Consider the following 19,236-nt stretch of genomic DNA (forward strand, 5'->3'; position numbering starts at 1 on the left):
AAACTGATAAAAGTCAATAACTGTATTAGTTTTTGCTAGCACTTCATTCTCAATGTATAGGAAATGCCTGTAAAGAACCGAAAAGGTTGATGATGATGATGACACCAGCAGCGCTATCTCTCCGCTTCTGATTAGCTGCTTGCATATTGATAGTACTGTACTCATTATAATATATCAAGTTGTATTCGTCTATTCGGATCACGTATTTGTCACTTCATTTGGATTACTGCAGGAACGAAGATTCCCATTGGATTTTTGTAATGGTAAACAACAGATGTGTTTGTGGTTGATTATTTTTTATTAGAGATGTTCACTGACCCCCGTGTTCTGGTTTTGGTTTTGGATCTGGATTAACTTCGTGTTTTGGTTTTGGTCTTGGCAAAATTGCCCTTGAGTTTTTTGATTTTGGTTTTGGATCCCGATTTTTTTCTAAAATCCCTTTTTATTTTGCTAAAATCACAATTTTTTGCTCCTGCCCCCCTACATTATTATTAACCTTAATAACACTAATTTCAAGTCATTTGCAGTCAATTTTGACCACCTCACAGGTCACAATATTATTTTCATACACTTTCAAACAAAGACTGCAGATTTAGAAGACCGAGCCTGCCAGACCTATTATTTCTATTTCAGCAATGACAATTAGCAATGGAGCAATGGAGCTCTCCTCTTTGTGTGTTACCTATATAACACAGTACAATGTGACTGCAGATTTAGAAGACCAACCCTGCCAAACGTTTCAGCAATGACAATTACAATGGAGCAATGGAGCTCTCCCGTATCGTCACTGGCGATTTTAAAGAACACTGCTACTCCTCCTGTTACCTATGACGCTGCCCAACTGTACTAAAGACTGCCAAGAACTGCGCTACCCCTTCTGTGTCCCTCTGTGAAATGGTGCTGGATCGCCATGGAGGGCGGTACTTATAGAATCCAAAGCTTGCAAGATCCAAGATCCAACGACGTAACAATGACGTTTTGCCTTGTTTTCAATTCCGAGGATGCGCAAAACTACCCACTCAGATCTGCCAAGTTCAGGTGTGTTTGGTTCTCGGGGAACCAATCCTGAGCAGCACGGTGGCTTAGTGGTTAACACTTCTGCCTCACAGCACTGGGGTCATGAGTTCAATTCCCGACCATGGCCTTATCTGTGTGGAGTTTGTATGTTCTCCCAGTGTTTGCGTAGGTTTCCTCCGGATACTCCAGTTTCCTCCCACACTCCAAAAACATACTGGTAGGTTAATTAGCTGCTAACAAATGGACCCTAGTCTCTCACTCTCTCTCTCTCTGTGTATGTTAGGAAATTTAGACTGTAAGCTCCAATGGGGCAGGGACTGATGTGAATGAGTTCTCTGTACAGCACTGCAGAATTAGTGGCGCTATATAAATAACTGATGATGATGATGAGCATCTCTACCTTTTTATATGGAAAATGCGACTTTCTCATTTATTAAATAACACTGTCAATGCACTATTTTCTCTTGTGTATATGCCACTTCATTACATTATATTGTGTATAAATAGAGTAATGTAACTTTTGCACACTAACACTGTCAAGCTGTATCTCTACGCTAGTGTGAGGCGTAAGTATACGCATTGTATACCTGATGCAGAAATGCTGCTGTTTTTTAATTGGACGTATCTTAAGATTGAGGTAAGAAGTAAGTAGCTTGTTTTTGCAACAGAATGTTTACAGGTACATTGAAAATGTCTCCAACTCAATATAAGGCAGTGTATATTCTTAAATTGTTGACATTCAGTTAGCACATGTAAAATATATTTAAAAGGCTATTACTCATTTTATTATCATTTGCTAGATATATTCTTGCAGAGTGTCTAACACTTTTTTGTTTTAATGTAATCTTCTAAGGGCTGGGAATTGGCAGTGCCCTGGCTATGAATGTCCTGCCTGGCACATCAAAAAACGAATGGCTTTGGATAGAACTGATTACTGTGAATACAGTTTTGTGTTAGTCCATTCAAAATGCTGACATGACAGAGCAGTGGGAGCCAGACAGGGCCGGTGCTAGGGTCCATGGCGCCCTAGGCAAAATCGGTGCCCTACCCCCCGCAAAAATCGGCGCCCTCCTCCCTCCTCATCCCGTCTTTTCTTACCTTGTCTCACCACCGCCGCCTCTCTGCTCCGTCTCCCCCCCTCCACTCACTGACACTAGTGAGTGGAGGGGAGGAGACGGAGCAGAGAGGCGGCGGTGGTAAGCAATAGCCTCTTCCCCCCCCTCCCCATGCATCTGAATGCTGTGCGGCGGCCGTGACAGGTATGGTCAGCGGTCGCCGCACAGTTTTAAAATTAATTTCCAGTTCTGTGGCGCCCTCCAGGCGCCCTCCAGAGCCCGGCGCCCTAGGCAAGTGCCTAACCTTGCCTAATGGGAGCGCCGGGCCTGGAGCCAGACATAGGCAGATGTGGGCAGCACATGGGCTTAGTGGTTAACATTTCTACCTCACAGCACTGGGGTCATGAGTTCAATAATCTTATTTGTGTGGTGTTTGTATGTTCTTCCCATGCTTGCTTGGGTTTCCTCTTGGTGCTCTGGTTTCCTCCCACACGCCAAAAACATACTAGCAGGTTAATTGGCTGCTATTAAATTGACCTTATTCTCTCTCAGGGTGTGTGTGTTAAGAAATTTAGACTGTAAGCTCCATGGGGCAGTGACTGAAGTGAGTGAGTTCTCTGTACAGCGCTGCAGAATATATGTCGCTATATAAATAGTTGCTGATGATGATGATAACTTCTTTCCCCCTAGTCCCCCAGAGAGGAAGAATCTGCAGCAAAAGTAAGTGCTAGATACACTCTGCTAGACAGCGTATCTGGTGAACAAGTAGAATAGGATAGTGTTATTGCTTCAAAATTGTGCCAATATAAAGAAAAACAAAAAAAGACAAGTCTTATCCTTTATTTATAGTATGTAAACATATTCTTGCTGTACAATCAGAGAGACAAGCTGAGCATAAAGAACACAATGTGTACCTAGGTTGAAGCAAGAAGAGAGAATGTGCATAAGGAAGGGAAATAAATAAATTTATTCCATCCTCTATGTTTTAGGTTTCTTTCAGTGTGACTATAAATGCAACATCTTGTGAACAACAAACAAGGCATATTATAATAAAGCCTGTGGGTCTCCAAGAAAGCCTGGAGATTGAAATCCATTCGGAATGTTCGTGTTCTTGTACGGCAGAAGCTGAAGAGGAGAGCTCTGTGTGCAGCCAAGGAAGCGGTTCCTTGGAGTGTGGCGTTTGTGTCTGTAAACCTGGATATTTGGGAGCCCGCTGTGAATGTGACGAGACCTCTCTGAACAGCAGCTCCTGCCATGAACTGGATACATGTTCTGGGCGAGGGGAGTGCTTCTGTGGACAGTGCATCTGCAATCCCTCTGTCTACGGAAAAGTCTACGGACCTCGTTGCGAATGTGATGATTTTTCGTGTGTGAGGCACAGGGGACTTATTTGTGGAGGTACATAATGTCTAATAACTGAACTACTTTCAAGTGTGATATAATAAATATTTTCCTATAGTCTAATTTTGGCATGACTGACCCGATGGATGAAGATTATCGGCATGGCCATAAGAAAATGTGGGCATCGATAGGTGGGTTGCAGAGTGGGATTTAAATGTATCAGGGGAGGGGCTTATTGTATCACGACTTTGCGCTGTTAAATGCTGGAAAGAACGCTGAGGTGTCACGGCCCAGCAGCCAGCTAAGTCTCTAACGTCTTCCTCAGTCTGCTGCACTTTCATTAAGCCTGGCATAAGCAAACCGATGGGGTTTCCTTGTGCCTGGAAACCCCCCTCCAAGCCTGGGGCACGGTATAATTGAGGTGGCTGGACCCTGCTCCCGCTTCACACAGCTCTGCTTGAAAAGGGAGAGCTGCATGCACCTAACAGTAGTGCACGTAACATTGCCCATGTATATTATAGGGATAATAAGAGTTAGAGAGCAGCCAAGCACTGTCTAATATTATAGCCATGCCCCCATGCATGCTGGTCACACCCACTGGTGGCGTGGTGTGGAAACCCCCCTCTGCAAATCCTGTGTTTGCCCCTGGCTAGGTACATACTACAGAAAATTTCACCCGATGTGATTTCATTAATTATTCTATGACTGAAAGTCCCAATCAGCATGCCGATTCATGTGTACACACTATATACGTTTTACACAATTCACCGTCAGATCTGTGCTCCTCATCTGTCATAACCATCCCCTGAAAAGATTGTGACTCTCTAAACTCTGTTGAAATCCTGATTGTGAGTGCATACACATTGCAGAATCATCACAACATCGTTCCATTGTTGAACGAGATTTTCAGTCAGTTTATAAAATCAATTCAAAGGATACGATGCACTTTGGAACGATAACTGTTCTCGTTGCAGCGTACACACTAATGCGATATCGGGCCGAACAGTTGTTTATCGTGTGATTGGCCTTATAATCAGGGGAAAAACCGGTACTGTGTACCCAGCCTAAGTCAGTCAGCAGGATAGAAGGAATGTATATATAGTTCAGGCAATTGTTTCAGACCAGGGGGTAAATGAATTAGCCTCCGATTTCTTCAACTCCCGCGAGTTCGGCGTCTTCGGCACTTAAATTTAAAGCGGCGCTGCATTGTAAAGGGAAACTTCCCTTTACAAGGCAGCGCCGCTTTAAATTTAAGCGTCGAAGACGCCGAACTCGCGGGAGTTGAAGAAACCGGAGGTTAATACATTTACCCCCAGATATAATAAGTGTGTTGCAGTCTTGGGTGTTTTGGGATGAAGTAAAATTTAGTGGATGTATTTGATTTTAGTAATGAAGCAAACCTGAGTAGTGACTTTGAGGTGTGAGACCACAATACTTAATACTCATGTTATGGAGCACTGTAATAATACGTTGTGGCCCCAGTGCTACTGCCAAAGTAATAATATTGTACTATAATATACCTATAGGTCATGGGGACTGTGAATGTGGCGAGTGCGCCTGCCACAGTGGCTGGACCGGACAGTACTGCAACTGTACAACAAGTATTGACTCCTGCATCTCTGAGACTGGAACCCTCTGTAGCGGGAGAGGTAAATGCGAATGCGGCAAGTGCATCTGCAACAACCCTGGGGTATCCGGCAGTACCTGTGAAAAGTGCCCAACTTGTGGAGATCCGTGCAACTCAGCAAGGTACATCGTTGTCTGAGCCCTCTTATCTTCCAGCCTATGATTCTCACTGTGAAGCTATCCTACTAAACAGAGCAAACGTTTCACTGTATGTTTACTTTTGTCTGGCCGATTTCCCTGATTGTTATAACACTCTTGAAAATTTAGAAACGCGAACAAAGTGCTTCCACTGGGCCTTTATGTTTAGAAATGATCGCATGCAACATTTTGTGATTGTAAGTGTTCCAGTGATAATGGGGATGAGCCTTTCACAATTACTTCAAGGGGTAGATTCACTAAACCTTCTAAAATGGAAAATTATAGGTGTTGTCCATAGCAACCAATCAGATTCTAGCTCTCATTTCTCTAGTACATTCTGGAAAATGATCGCTAGAATATGATTGGTTGCTATGGGCAACACCTCCACTTTTCCTATTTAGAAGGTAAATCTACCCCCAAATGTGTCAACATGAAGGGATTTGAGCACTATGTACAAGTGACACCTATAATGGCATTATAAGGCTGTAACGATATGATCACAATGTGACTGCTCAACAGATAGAATTTAGCCATTTGGAAGCATTAAAAAGTGAACTGGAATAATGAGCTACGCAAAAGAAAATCTAGAGATCTGCGTTAGTCACAGAAACATATGACTAAAATTATTATAATCCCTCAATTCATGGGCATATGTAGTTGAAAGGGAATTTCCCATCCTTATTGCCTTTTGGGTTATTTACTATGAGCATCTATGAGAAGCTGTGTGGAAGTGCAGGTGGTCTCTAACCAACATCCTGCAACACTGTACAGTTAGAGTAAATCTGTTTCCATGACGACGGAATGCTAAACCTCATACCCATAACATCAGTCTGAACAAATGAACTGATCTACAAGAACAATGATGTATAAACAAATGATGCTATATAGCATAACAATTGTATCAAGTCTAAATTCTTGATATTTAGACATTTGTCTAAATAAACACCACACTCTGCAACTTCTAATAAAGGAAGGTAATATACCAAGACTTGCATAAGGTAGAAATAGTTATTATGACCTCAATGTTTTGTCATTTTATATAAACTAAAAGGTACAGGTACAACATATTTTAAGCAAAAGGGAAAAACTATGTTAGATCATTAAATATTGCAAATATTTTAAGTAATTTGCTTTATGCAAAAGACCAGTAGCACATCTAGGCACGTACAAATGGTAGAGGCAGCCCCAGTTACATGTTTATAGACCTAATAAGATGGTCAGAAAAACAAGGTGTGGTTATGGAAAACATTTTATTTTTTCCCTGATAATGTCTAATATACTAGATTTTTCTTTTTATTAATGTGCTGCGTTGAATACAGTTTTGATGAATATTGAGCCTTCAGGCAGTGACAAGAGCAAGGTCAGGAGTCAAGACATGACATCTGAGTTTCTAAAAAATGATTATGCATGAGATTCAGGTACGATGACTGTAGTGCAATTTATCATGCAGGAGTGTCTGACTAATGTAGCCTACAGGACTGTCTGAACCATGGAAGGGCAGAAAAAAAGAAATGTGAGACGATGGGGATTTTATAAAGTTGTTTCAGGACAATGAATATTACATGTATGTGGAATGTGCACAGCAGACGTCTTGGATCTTGGAAATCGGAATTGGTCTAATATTTTTTTATTTTTTTTTTATTGTCCACGTTGACAGGCAGAGATAAATTAACCGTGAGTTACTTTTTGCAGGCCCTGTGTTGAATGCCATCTGTTTTCAGAAGACCAGCAACCTGGGGCATGTTCAGAGACATGTGACCTTGTGGATGCTACACTCAGCAAAGATGAAGGTTTGTAGCTTTTTAACTGCTACCTATAGGAAGCTCGTGAGAGCACAATTACCAGCATTTGAATGCAAGGAAGACTTATGCAGCAGACCTAGCTCACCTATGACAATATACCCACAGCCCGTCCAATAAGCATGATCATAATCCAACTACAAGTTTATTTAATGATATAGCAGAACAATATTCAGCAGTGATTCACAACAGCTCATTAAAACTGAAAATATTTTTTCACGGTGTGATCACCTCAATACAACGAACGTGAAACTGTATGTTAGTGCAGTGTGTCTAACGCAGTGCAATTAATAAAAATATACTTGACATGCATGGTATAATGACATAGAGTATACTTATTGTGGGGTAATCAGAGCATGACAAAGGGCCAGTGCTGAGAGCACCTGCTTATAGACAGACTGTTGACTAAGGGATCTATATTCAGCATGCCCCTGGTTATTTTTTAGAAATAGCAATTTATTAAACAAGGCTGTGTACAATTCTAGTATTACACTAGGTTCGTACTTAGATACTTCATTACATAAGCTTACTGTGTTACAGATGGTAATACAGCAAGAATGCATTGTAATTTAAAGCTGAATTTCGTAGCTGTCATAGTTGTGTAAGCAACTGTAACTGGTTGTAGCCAATTGGGGCTTTTATTTCCTTCTGTAACTGTCAAGATCTAGTACCAATTGATCTAGTCCAGGCCCGGCCAACCTGTGCCGCTCCAGATGATGTGAAGCTACAAGTATCAGCTATTGATAGGCTATGTACAGGCAAAGCATGCTGGGACTTCACAACACCTGGAGAGCTACAGGTTGGTCAGGCCTGATCTAGTCTATAGCTTGGAGCAGACTTTGGACTGTAAGTGATAGATACCATATGTCGTCATGAAGAATTTATTGCTTAGTTTTTATTTTATTTTTTTTCCACATTCTTATGGCCCATAGGTATTATTGGCTGTCTATGGAAATCATAGCATAGACAGCACACCCCAAAGGTAAAGAAAGGTACTGCACTCTTGTACTTGATTATATTATTTGTTAATAACATTTGAATAATGACAGCCTTCTTTTTCTCAGCAAGGAGCGACATGTTATATGAGGGGAGGTTATCACCGATTTTCCCATATAACGATATTAAAAAGTGACAGTGTCAAGTATTTTCACATAACTAAAAGAGTTATATATGAAACATTGATCATAAATATTTATTTTTATTATTACCTATTTTAATCATATATGCACATTCATTTATGCTTCAGGAGTTACTATTGCCTGTAGGTAAGGATCTGCCTCTTATTGTATTCAGGATTCCATCAAAGTTCAGCTGCCACCAAACAGCTAGTAGTACATTACTCAGAGAGAACTGAACCATAAATAACTTTTTTCTACAAGCTGAATCAAATTACACGGAGCCAACATTCCTTGTTTTCTTTACTTAACTGATTCCAACTGTTGTGACAATGTATTCCATGACATGCATAGTGAGAGGCCGGATTGGGGTATCACTATCCTTTCAATTTTTGTTCTTACTGCTGTGTCTTCAGGTAACTCGAAGTAACAGAGAACACACTGTTTTCCTGTTTAACAAAAATGAGACTATTATGTGCCTCTAGCTCCTTACAAGTCATATTGTAAAGGTCTGCAGAAACGTGTAGCCATTTTCCTGTAGACGAGTGTAGAAGACGGTCAATGGTGACTGACATATGCAGGATGTACTTAGACAAGAATAATCTAAGCCATGCATAGGTATCTCCATCTAAGCAAAGTAAAATACAAGGATATATCGAACTTTCTCTGGCAATTTTGTCTGTGAGCTTCTATCTGAACCATTGGTGAGCTCCCGCTGACATGACAATCCATCACATCTGTTATTTTGATGTCATGCATTTTATTTGTCCTGTCTCTTTCCCTTCTCTTCCCTTCAGATTTCTCCGAGGATAAATCTATTTTCTGTACCATGCAAGGTGAAAATGAATGTGCTATTACATTTAGGATGGCGACGGATGAGCACGGAAAGAAAGTAATTTATAACACACGCCAAAATGGTAGGCATTTAATATTGTCTGTCAGAGATTATAATGTGAGGAGTGGAAATGTGACAAATTGTTGCCGCCTTACAAAATTGTTGGCAAATACAATACAGCCATTTACTGCCTATATCTTATCTCATTTATGGATGACACAGAGCAGAGAAATATGTTTTTATAAAAGATATACATTATCAAATATATGTAAAGTGGACAAATACACAGTGTGTGAAAAAATGATCAGATAGCAAGAAAATATCCAGAAGTGAGCGCTCCTATACGCTAAACAGCATGGTCTGTTGTATTGAAAAAGAAATTCACTTTACATGTCATTACACGTATGTTTACATTAACATGAAATAGGATATACAAAGGTAAATTGTTATGTCAGGTCACAACTTGGAGAGTGCATAAACATTTTCATACGTGGGGACTTAAATCATTTATCATACAATATAATTGTAGTATTTATATTCAGATAATCTCTCTACTCACTTGTTATAATTGAAGAGTAGCTATATTTTAACAACAGTTAAAAGCATCATCGTCATCACTTAGTTAGATAGCGCCACTGATTCCGCAGCACTGTAAAGAGAACTCATTCACTTCAGTCCCTGCCCCATTGGAGCTTACAGTTTAAATTCTCTAACATACACTCACAGACGACAGAGAGAGAGAGAGACTAGGGTCAATTTTGATAGCAGCCAATTAACCTACTAGTATGTTTTTGAAGTGTGGGAGGAAACCAGAGCACCCGGAGAAAACCCACGCAAACACGGGGAGAACATACAAACTCCACACAGATAAGGCCATGGTCTGGAACTGAACTCATGACCCCATGTGCTGTGAGGCAGAAGTGCTAACCACTAGGCCACCGTGCTGCCCCTAAAAGCACCCCTGGTTTAGTGGAGAAAGGTCCTAAAGAGAATACCAGGGGGAGAAGGGTTAATGAGGGGGAAGTATACTAATATAGTCACCATTCTTAATTTATCAATGAGGGCTACTTACCACCATTGGTCAAAGATGCAAAATTCCACTAGTCCAGTCCTGGCCAACTTGCGGCACTCCAGGTGTTGTGAAACTACAAGTCCCAGCATCCTCTGCCACTAGATAGCCAGTCGATAGCTGGCAGAGAAAGATGGGACTTGTAGTTTCACAACATCTGAAGAGCCACAGGTTGAAAAGGTGTGCACTAGACCATAACAACCAATCAGACATTGACTTTCATTTTAACTTGCTCTAGACCTGTAAAAGCTAACTGATGATTGGTTGCTAGAGATTTTGTGCAAGTTGCTCCTATTGAGCAAAATGAACAGCAAATCATAGTAAATAGCATTCAATGACTGCTGGCAGATTGGGAAGAGGACAGTGGTTGATATCTGAAGTCACATGCTCAGCACCTATAGGTTAATAAGCATAATAGACATTATACTTTATGAGGGACTTTTATTCAGTATAATTGGGATTACACAACTGCAATACTATCTAATAAGTGATTATTCTAAAAGAAAATTGCTCTCATTCTAGAAAAAACATGAAAAACAAGCACTTCATCTTTTCCCAAATAAGGCAGTCTGGTTGTAGGTTTGCCCCATGTGTGCACTAAATACCCTATTATTAAAGAATTATTTGGATTTTCAGGTCACAAGGCATACCCTGGATCTATTTTAGTCTTTTAATACTGTGTCCAGTCATTGTCACCACTAATACCACCCATGGTGTTAATAGTACATGGATGTGTAACATAACACACTTGACATATGTGCCCGTAACATACTCTACAGTCTTAGGACATCCTCACCACATGCGATAACATATTTCTTACTAATCACAATAGCTCCACCACTTAATACATTTCTTGCTCACTGTATACCTGGCTGTGGCAGCATTTGTCTGGGGAAGAATTTTGTAATGTATTTCTGTAAATCCCAGCTCTTCGCTGGTATTGTTTGACGTGGAATCCCATGAGTAATCATCAGTCTGCTCATTTGTCAGCGCGTCCCAGCTGTCTTTCAAAGCGAAGGTGTCATATGGCACGTTGATAAATTTCTACAGCGCAGAACTGAGACCCTTTGAATTCGTGGAATGTTTTGCAGCCGTATCAATCCCTGTAGAGCGACGTGTGCTCTAATGCTGAGCATCTTTTGTTTGGGATTTTATTTTTACAAATGCTTTTAATTAGCAGTTTATTCTACTACAGATATCTCCAAATAGAGGTTCCTGTTGCAATTTTGCAAACAAGTATTCTATCCTGGCTCTAGGATAAAAATGTATGAGAAATGTCTCTTAAAGGGACACTGTACAGTAAATTTATAGTGTAGATGCTTAACAGACCATTCGAGAAGGTCTGTTATGGTGGTGAGAGGTCTATATAGCAAATTAGTCCATATGTGGATGGTGATCTCTTCTCTCCAGCTTGATTAGCCAGCTATAGGTTAACTTACTATTTGCTGCATCTAATCTGATCTGATGTTTCTGCACAAAGGCAATGGCGGCACTTTATGTGGCTAAGGGTAGTGCCAGATTTGCACTTTCTGTATTCTTAGAATATCAGACACAGGAACCTGACAGTTATCTAAAATGTAACTGCAGCCAGGAGTCTGGGAGAGGAACCAGTGTTCCTGGGCTGTAATTGCTATATGCTCTGGGAGTGGTCGAAGTGGACATTTAAATGTAGCAGTATGAAAATTTAGAAGTGGCGGTATGGCAGCACAGTGGCCTAGTGGTTAGCACTTCTGCCTCACAGCGCTGGGGTCATGAGTTTGATTCCCGACCATGGCCTTATCTGTGTGGAGTTTGTATGTTCTCCCCGTGTTTGCGTGGGTCTCCTCTGGGTGCTCCGGTTTCCTCCCACACTCCAAAAAAAACATTCTGGTAGGTTAATTGGCTGCTATCAAAATTGACCCCCCTAGTCTCTCCCTCTCTGTCTGTGTCTGTGTGTGTCTATATTAGGGAATTTAGACTGTAAGCCCCAATGGGGCAGGGACTGATGTGAATGAGTTCTCTGTACAGCGCAGCGGAATTACTGGCGCTATATAAATAAATGATGATGATGATGATATGGAAAATGTAGAGAGAGATACATCACAGCAAGGAATGTTCCAAATCCCGCAGAGAAATATGTCAGGTAGTTCTTAAGGGATTAAAATTTCTTAGTAATTAAAGAACCATTAAACGTAAACTACATTGTTCAGTGTTAACAGTATAATATTTCACTGTAGCTCTGTTAAAAAGTAAAGTGTTACCTCCTTACTGTAATACAGACAACCCAATCTCCTGACAGATCTTTAGGACTTAATGGCATTTGGTCAGAAAGCTCAGGCTGCAGCCATTTCAGTTGAACCAATCCACGCAGTGCATTTTTGCAATGCAAGTCTGCCAAGCTGTCAGTCACTCTTGAGTGCCAAACGCCTGCTGTGTAAAGGCAGCTTTGGACTTTGTGCCTCAGTTCACAAAAGTGTGTTTAGATCATCATGGCAACAAATCTTATATATTAAAAAAAATGTAGATATAATATAATATAAATTTATATTTCAGTTTGTCTTCCTGCTTACACCTTTCTGAGATGGAGATAACAAAACAGGTGTAGCGGCAGAACTTTACCTTGCCAATATTTACTAGCAGTGGGGTAATGGCCAGCAGTAGGCCTTTACATGCATAGGGCAAAGCGGGGGGGGAAGGGAATCCTTTTCTGCCTGCAATAGGGTTTTTCACTTTGATAAACAGAGCCCTGAACAACCAGGGCTCACCTATTGAGTTACAAGCATACATCTGGTGGACTGAAGAGGAAATATTTTTTTCTGCAGTCTACTGTTGAAAATTCACACATTTTTGAGTGTGGCTCTGTTTCACCAATAAAGTTTATAATAACATAGCAACAGGTCTCGTTACTCACCTGTTCACCATTAATTTATAATGGGTCTTACATGTTCCGTAGTTCATTGCTGTTTCTCAGACCAATGATTGGCATTCTCAGAGAGATTAACAGGCAGAGTGTGTATGACACAAAGTTTTATGATTCTTTAGAGAACATAGTACAAGATTTAGAGCTGAAGACTTTGCCTTCGGAAAAACTGCAAAAAGGCTAATGCTGTAAGGAATAATGCCACATTTTGGAAAGTTTGTATGGCTAGATTATTTAAATCCTAAATGGTTATTTAATCGAAAAACACCACAGACTTCTTCACTTTAGCAGGCTGGCCTACTATTAGATCTCTGTAAAGCATAGGGAATTTAAGGGAGGGGGATTCGATTTGATGTGCAGTCGGACACCACCGCAATGTCCAATTGTAAAGTGCTACGGAATCTGCTGGCGCTACAGAAATAAATGATGATGATGATGTCCGGCATCGGGCACCACCTCAATGTCTGGCCGCGGGCACCACCTCGATGTACAGCCGCGGGCACCACCGCGATGTCCGGCCGCGGGCACCACCGCGATGTCCGGCCGCGGGCACCACCTCGATGTACGGCCGCGGGCACCACCTCGATGTCCGGCCGCGGGCACCACCTAGATGTCCGGCCGCGGGCACCACCTCGATGTACAGCTGCGGGCACCACCGCGATGTCGGGCTGCGGGGACCACCGCGATGTCCAGCTGAGCACTTTGCCCGCCATTACAGTAGGGAATCTCTGCTCATTTTTCCCCGCATCTCTATGAGGTTTGAGGAAAAATGAGCGTAGCCAGAACATTCCCCCCAATGTGTCTACATGGACATTCCGGAGACAAATTCAGAGAGTGGATGAATCATAGTGCCAGAGCAAACAACATCTGCCTGAAGAGTGCATACGTTTATTTTATTGGTGTAAGGACAGAGTGTGTGAGTCCCCTCTTGGGGGCGTGCTACGTGATATTGAGGAGGCGTGCCCAGCGATTTGGATGCACCCACATCCCCACCCCTAAAACACCCCTACAAGGCCAGGCACATATGTTGTTGGTATGTGTAGCATTGAAGGAGCACCCCTTATTATTATTATTATCTTTAATTTATAATGCACCACAAAGGGTCCGCAGCACCGTACATGACATATACAGAAAACAGTGAGCCATGACACAACATGATACAGAAAGAACAAAAAATGAACAGAAATATATACACAGACACAGGTAACATCGTAATGCAAATCAAATTATTACTGGGACAATGAGTGAAAATGATGGTAGAAATCAGCGAGAAGTAGGCCGAAGCTTAAGAAAATAGGGCTAGGGAAGCAGGCCAAGAGGTACAGAGGGTGATGGAATAGTAGAAGGAGCACACAAGGAAAGAGGGCCCTGCTCCTGAGATTTTACATCCTAAAGGAAAGGAGGAGACACAAATAGGGTGGTGCTAACTGGGGGAGAGAGCCGGGACAAGGAAATTAGGAGGAGGACTGATAGACTTGAATAAAGAAATGAGTCTTAAGGACATGGGACACCTCTCCAAATTGTCTCCGAATTGTTACACAGTCCCGATACATGGGATGGTGGGTGTTCCCCTCAAATCAAGTCTGTCCCAACTAAATTGGGGCAATTGGGTGTTATGAGAGTAACTCGGGGAAGCCACGTTCACCAAGCAGATAGTTATGCAGACCTAATGGGAGCTGTACCTTCCTGGTACCTGGTTATAATAGACCCACAATGCTTCATTATGTGCGGCTTATGTGTTAAATTAATAATGAGAATGAGAGAAGATTGGGCCATCTTAATTACTTATTACATTAGTTGAAGTGTGTCTAGAAATGCTGCATACCATGTAAGTGAAAGATGCAAAATGTGTCCCATTGAAAGTATATGGGTGAGACCCTCAGGGGTGTTGATTTGTGGGAGACAGAGGCTGTGCATTCTCCCATAAAGCAGGGACAATTTCTGTAAATGCACCTTTATTTCACTCCGTCCCTGCAGCCACCTTGTCTTGTAATCCATGCACTTCTAAATAGAACAAGGGCAATATATAAGAGTAGTCTTGTGTCGTCACTGACGTGTATGTGCGCTGCAGTTTCACAAGTGACTCTTACAGGTTTTTATTTGTTTCATTAACTGGACATATATAACCTATATATATAGGGCAGCACGGTGGCTTAGTGGTTAGCACTTCTGCCTCTCAGCACTGGGGTCATGAGTTCAATTCCCACCCATGGCCTTATCTGTGTGGAGTATGTATGTTCTTCCCATGTTTGCATGGGTTTCCTTCAGGTGCTCCGGTTCCTCCCACACTCCAAAAACATACTGGTAGGTTAATTGGCTGCTATCAAATTGACCATAGTCTCTCTCTCTCTCTCTGTGTATGTTAGGGAATTTAGACTGTAAGCTCAAATGGGGCAGGGACTGATGTGAGTAAGTTCTCTGTACAGAGCTGCGGAATTAGTGGCGCTATGATGATATAAATAAGTTTGCACATCTTGTTGGTCCCAGATACGCTCTAAAGCCCTTTCTAAATAACCCTCTATCTGTCTGAAATGTGTCTTTGGGAGAAGAGGCTTAGCTCAAAGTGACATCTAGTGGTTATTTAATGAATAGTCAACAAGTAAAACATTATTTATAACCCAGAAACTGGGAAAGTCAACCACACCTATATGTAAATGTCACTATTTTAGACAGTAATTGTGTAATTAGGAGTTACAAAATCAAGGCACTAGCATATTTTGCATCAGAAGATGACTTTGTTTGTACATTGACGTATGTGCTCAAATTGTACATTTTTCCAAATTACCACTAATTTAGCATATAATATAATGTGCTGGATTTTATTCAGTTTTTAGTAAGCATCAAATTATTATATCCATTTAGTTTGCGTTGCAAAAATAAGAACTCAGTCTGATAATTATAAAAAAAGAGGGACTATCCCTATATTATTGTTCAATGGCATTCTGCCTTATTTTTTATTCTTTACTTATCTTGTCGCCAAAAACCCATCTCTTAGATCAATACTGCTTCATCTAAACCCACAAGGAGACAGATTTAAGCGGGGAGACATTACAACTCGCCATAAGGAGTCTAATTTCATAATTACAGCTACTTGATGTATTTGATGTTTTACTTTGATATTGTCAAAGTCCAGCATCAGAACAGTTTCGAAATTTTGTGTGAATTCAAAGGGTGTTAATTATCTTTTTATTGTTTGTTATTTATAAAGAACCAACGTCTATTACAAAGCACGAAACAATAGGGTGAGCTTGTTAAAGACATTGCTTATACAATGGCGTTCTGAAAAATGAGTTTGTTCTGTCCAAATGAGCTTGTATAATTTTTTTAATATGTTAACAACGAATGTCTTTTACTTTAAAAAACACAGTTTTTATTATATTTATCGGTTTGTTAAGAGGATACTGAAGAGTTATTAGGAGCTCATTCATATTTCAGCACTTTTAATGCACTATTTATGAGTTATTTGAAGCGAAGTCCACTTCTGGACAAACCCAACCCCCCATTTTTATGACATGCCCGTCCTCACATAGTAATTAAGTGGGAGTTCCTTACGGAAACTCCCATTATTACCTAAAACCAGGAGTAAGTCCGTACCATTGATGACAAAGCATCTGTTGCAGTAGAAGGATTCTAGCCGTCCAATCAGGATAGAATGAAGAGGTGAATGGAGGTGAACTAGCAAAAGGGACCTAGTATACGCCTGTTGGAAGCATTTCTCTGAAATTAAGAGCTAGATTTACTAAGCTGCGGGTTTGAAAAAGTGAGGATGTTGCCTATAGCAACCAATCAGATTCTAGCTTTCATTTATTTAGTATCTTCTACAAAATGACAGCTAGAATCTGATTGGTTGCCATAGGCAACATCCCCACTTTTTCAAACCCGCAGCTTAGTAAATCTAGTCCTAAATCTTATATTGCCGCTGTAATATAGGGGTCTGGAACCAGACTCCCCTTCAGTACATGAGTCAAGTATTGACATGGAGGTCTAAAAACAAGAAGGGAAAATAAATGGTATATTCAGGCCAATCTATGTAAAGTAATCTGAAGGTGATTAATGTAATGTATGAATTATCATCATCATCATCATTTATTTATATAGCGCCAGCAAATTCTGTAGTGCTTTACAATTGGGCACAAACATAGTAATGGGTAATACAGACAAAGACCTTGCTCGCAAGCTTACAATCTATGGGATGAATGTAGCGCTGTTGCATGTCCGCTAATATAACGCAGCACAGCACAAGTTAAAGCCACAGGAGTCATCCTTATTTGGTGACGTGACGTTTACTTTCACAGACATTTACATTCACTCAAAATGATAAACGCATCACATTACCGCCAGAAGACAAGTAGCTTACAAACAATGGCTTAGTGTAAATCTCCCGTAAGTACTATTATGATGTAAAGAAATTCTGTATGCTGTCCTATAGGACCGGACATGTAGAAAGAGTACATTTTGGACATGAGCGGACCTAGGTGAATTATGAGCATACCAAAGTGCAAAATGAGTTACTTAAAACTGCATTACCGCCTAGGAAAATATTCTAGGCGGCTGCTTTTCCTAGTTGGAGCCATGTTTGCCGGCGCTCCTCTGTTTCCGTCACAACCCTGGCCAAAATTTGGGCGGTAGATTGGGATGACCAGGAGGACACAGATTGTTGCTTATGATTAGCCCTCCCACTCATACCTCCTCATTTAAATATGGTGACATTAATTGATTTTTTCCGATTCCTCATTACAGAACTAGGTTCTTCATAATAACCACTAGAAGAAAATAGACTATAATATTGTAGGAATCACGTTTCATTTGAGAACATAATATTGTCATAGCAAAGTTGTATTTATTGCATTAAATATGTTTTAATTAAATTAAATGTAAAATGTAAATGTAAAATGTTTAGTGCATAGTAACAGATGTAAAGTTTCCCTGCAGCCAAGTTTTATAAGGAGAATTATGTGTTGTATACAAGATTTGTACTTTTCATGGGAGAAACCATTTAATACAACGCTGTGTCTGAATATTGGTGTCTAACTTGGAATGGGTGTGGTCACATAAAATAGGTGGGGCTAAAGCAAAATGGGTGGAGTTTACATGAAGTGGGTGGAGACACCATAGCTGAGACATCTTCATGTTGCATCAGCCTATAGCCATGGATCTTATGTGCTTAAATATTATTGGGCTTTAACAGGGGCATGTGGGAGTTAGGACAGTAATTAGGTTCCCAAGGCTTTAAACGACCATTAAACTTAAAATATAAATTGATTTATATAAAAGAGATTTTATATAGATTAAAAAAAAAATTTGCCTGAAAGATAAAGATGACTTTAGGTAGAGTCCCCATTTAGATGAGATGGCTTTGTTGTTCTGCTCCAATACAGAGCAGAGCTGACCTCCACCATATCACAGGCAATGGAGGATTTCAGTATCGGGAGGATGGGATGGAGCAACAGGCCACACACCCCCCCTCCGCCCTGATTTTTTTCTATGGCCACACCCCCAACGGTCAGCCATGCAAAACAGCCATCTGAAGGCAATATGTCGGTCGGAGGGTGCTGCTCTTAACTTCATATTTTACAAGATATTAAAGATTTATTGGTGTGGATATCATCTGCCAGCAACTTCTGATGCTGACAGTTGATACACTGCTATTTACCTGTTGTTTATTTTTGGTGGCCATCAAAGCAAATATGGTATAAAGTGTAACCTACTGTCTGTACTGACGATGGCTCCTTTTTGCTAAATATAATATTACTTTTATCTCCAGATTGTCCTAAGCCGCCAAACATTCTAATGATCCTGCTGGTTGTCTCTGTCACGATTGTGTTTATCGGTATCGTGTTGTTGTGTATATGGAAACTGTTGGTGTCATTTCACGATCGCAAAGAAGTTGCAAAATTTGAAGCAGAAAGATTGAAGGCCAAATGGGATTCGGTATGTATCTAGATAGCTTCCTGATTGTCATACAGTTATATGTAAAAACAAATGTACTATATTGTAAGACAATGGGAGTATCTGATGTCCAAGTATTTTATATTAATTCAGGAAGTTCAGAAAACCAGAGATTAAAAAATGGGGATTATTTCTGTAACTCAGTGACAGACATGATTATCGAGTGGTACCTCTTACAGTCACTGTGAAGGCAATGTGGGGAAGGACGGGTATTTTTTTTTAATGTACTTTAGTATATTTTAAACACGGAGCTCCAAATTATGTGAAAATACCTAATCCGGAAAACCTTGAGTGCCAAGCATTCCAGATAACAGATCCAATACCTGTGTACCCGTTCTCCCCAGCCAGTTCATGCGCTCCATGCCCATGTTTCACTTAGCAGTGCCCCATTTA

General features: G+C 40.7%; 1 protein-coding gene across 1 annotated transcript in view; it reads left to right on the forward strand.

Moving 5' to 3' along the window:
* Nucleotides 1-19,236, forward strand: part of ITGB6 (integrin subunit beta 6) — a 77,373-nt gene that overhangs the window by 49,846 nt on the left and 8,291 nt on the right. Inside the window, exons 10-14 of the mRNA XM_075180779.1 lie at nucleotides 3,062-3,470; nucleotides 4,940-5,162; nucleotides 6,870-6,967; nucleotides 8,889-9,008; nucleotides 18,659-18,825. Of these exons, the coding sequence (XP_075036880.1) occupies nucleotides 3,062-3,470; nucleotides 4,940-5,162; nucleotides 6,870-6,967; nucleotides 8,889-9,008; nucleotides 18,659-18,825 (1,017 nt within the window). The remainder of the gene's footprint in view (nucleotides 1-3,061; nucleotides 3,471-4,939; nucleotides 5,163-6,869; nucleotides 6,968-8,888; nucleotides 9,009-18,658; nucleotides 18,826-19,236) is intronic.

The sequence above is a fragment of the Mixophyes fleayi genome, chromosome 7 (assembly GCF_038048845.1).
Source record: "Mixophyes fleayi isolate aMixFle1 chromosome 7, aMixFle1.hap1, whole genome shotgun sequence".
NCBI lineage: Eukaryota > Metazoa > Chordata > Amphibia > Anura > Limnodynastidae > Mixophyes > Mixophyes fleayi.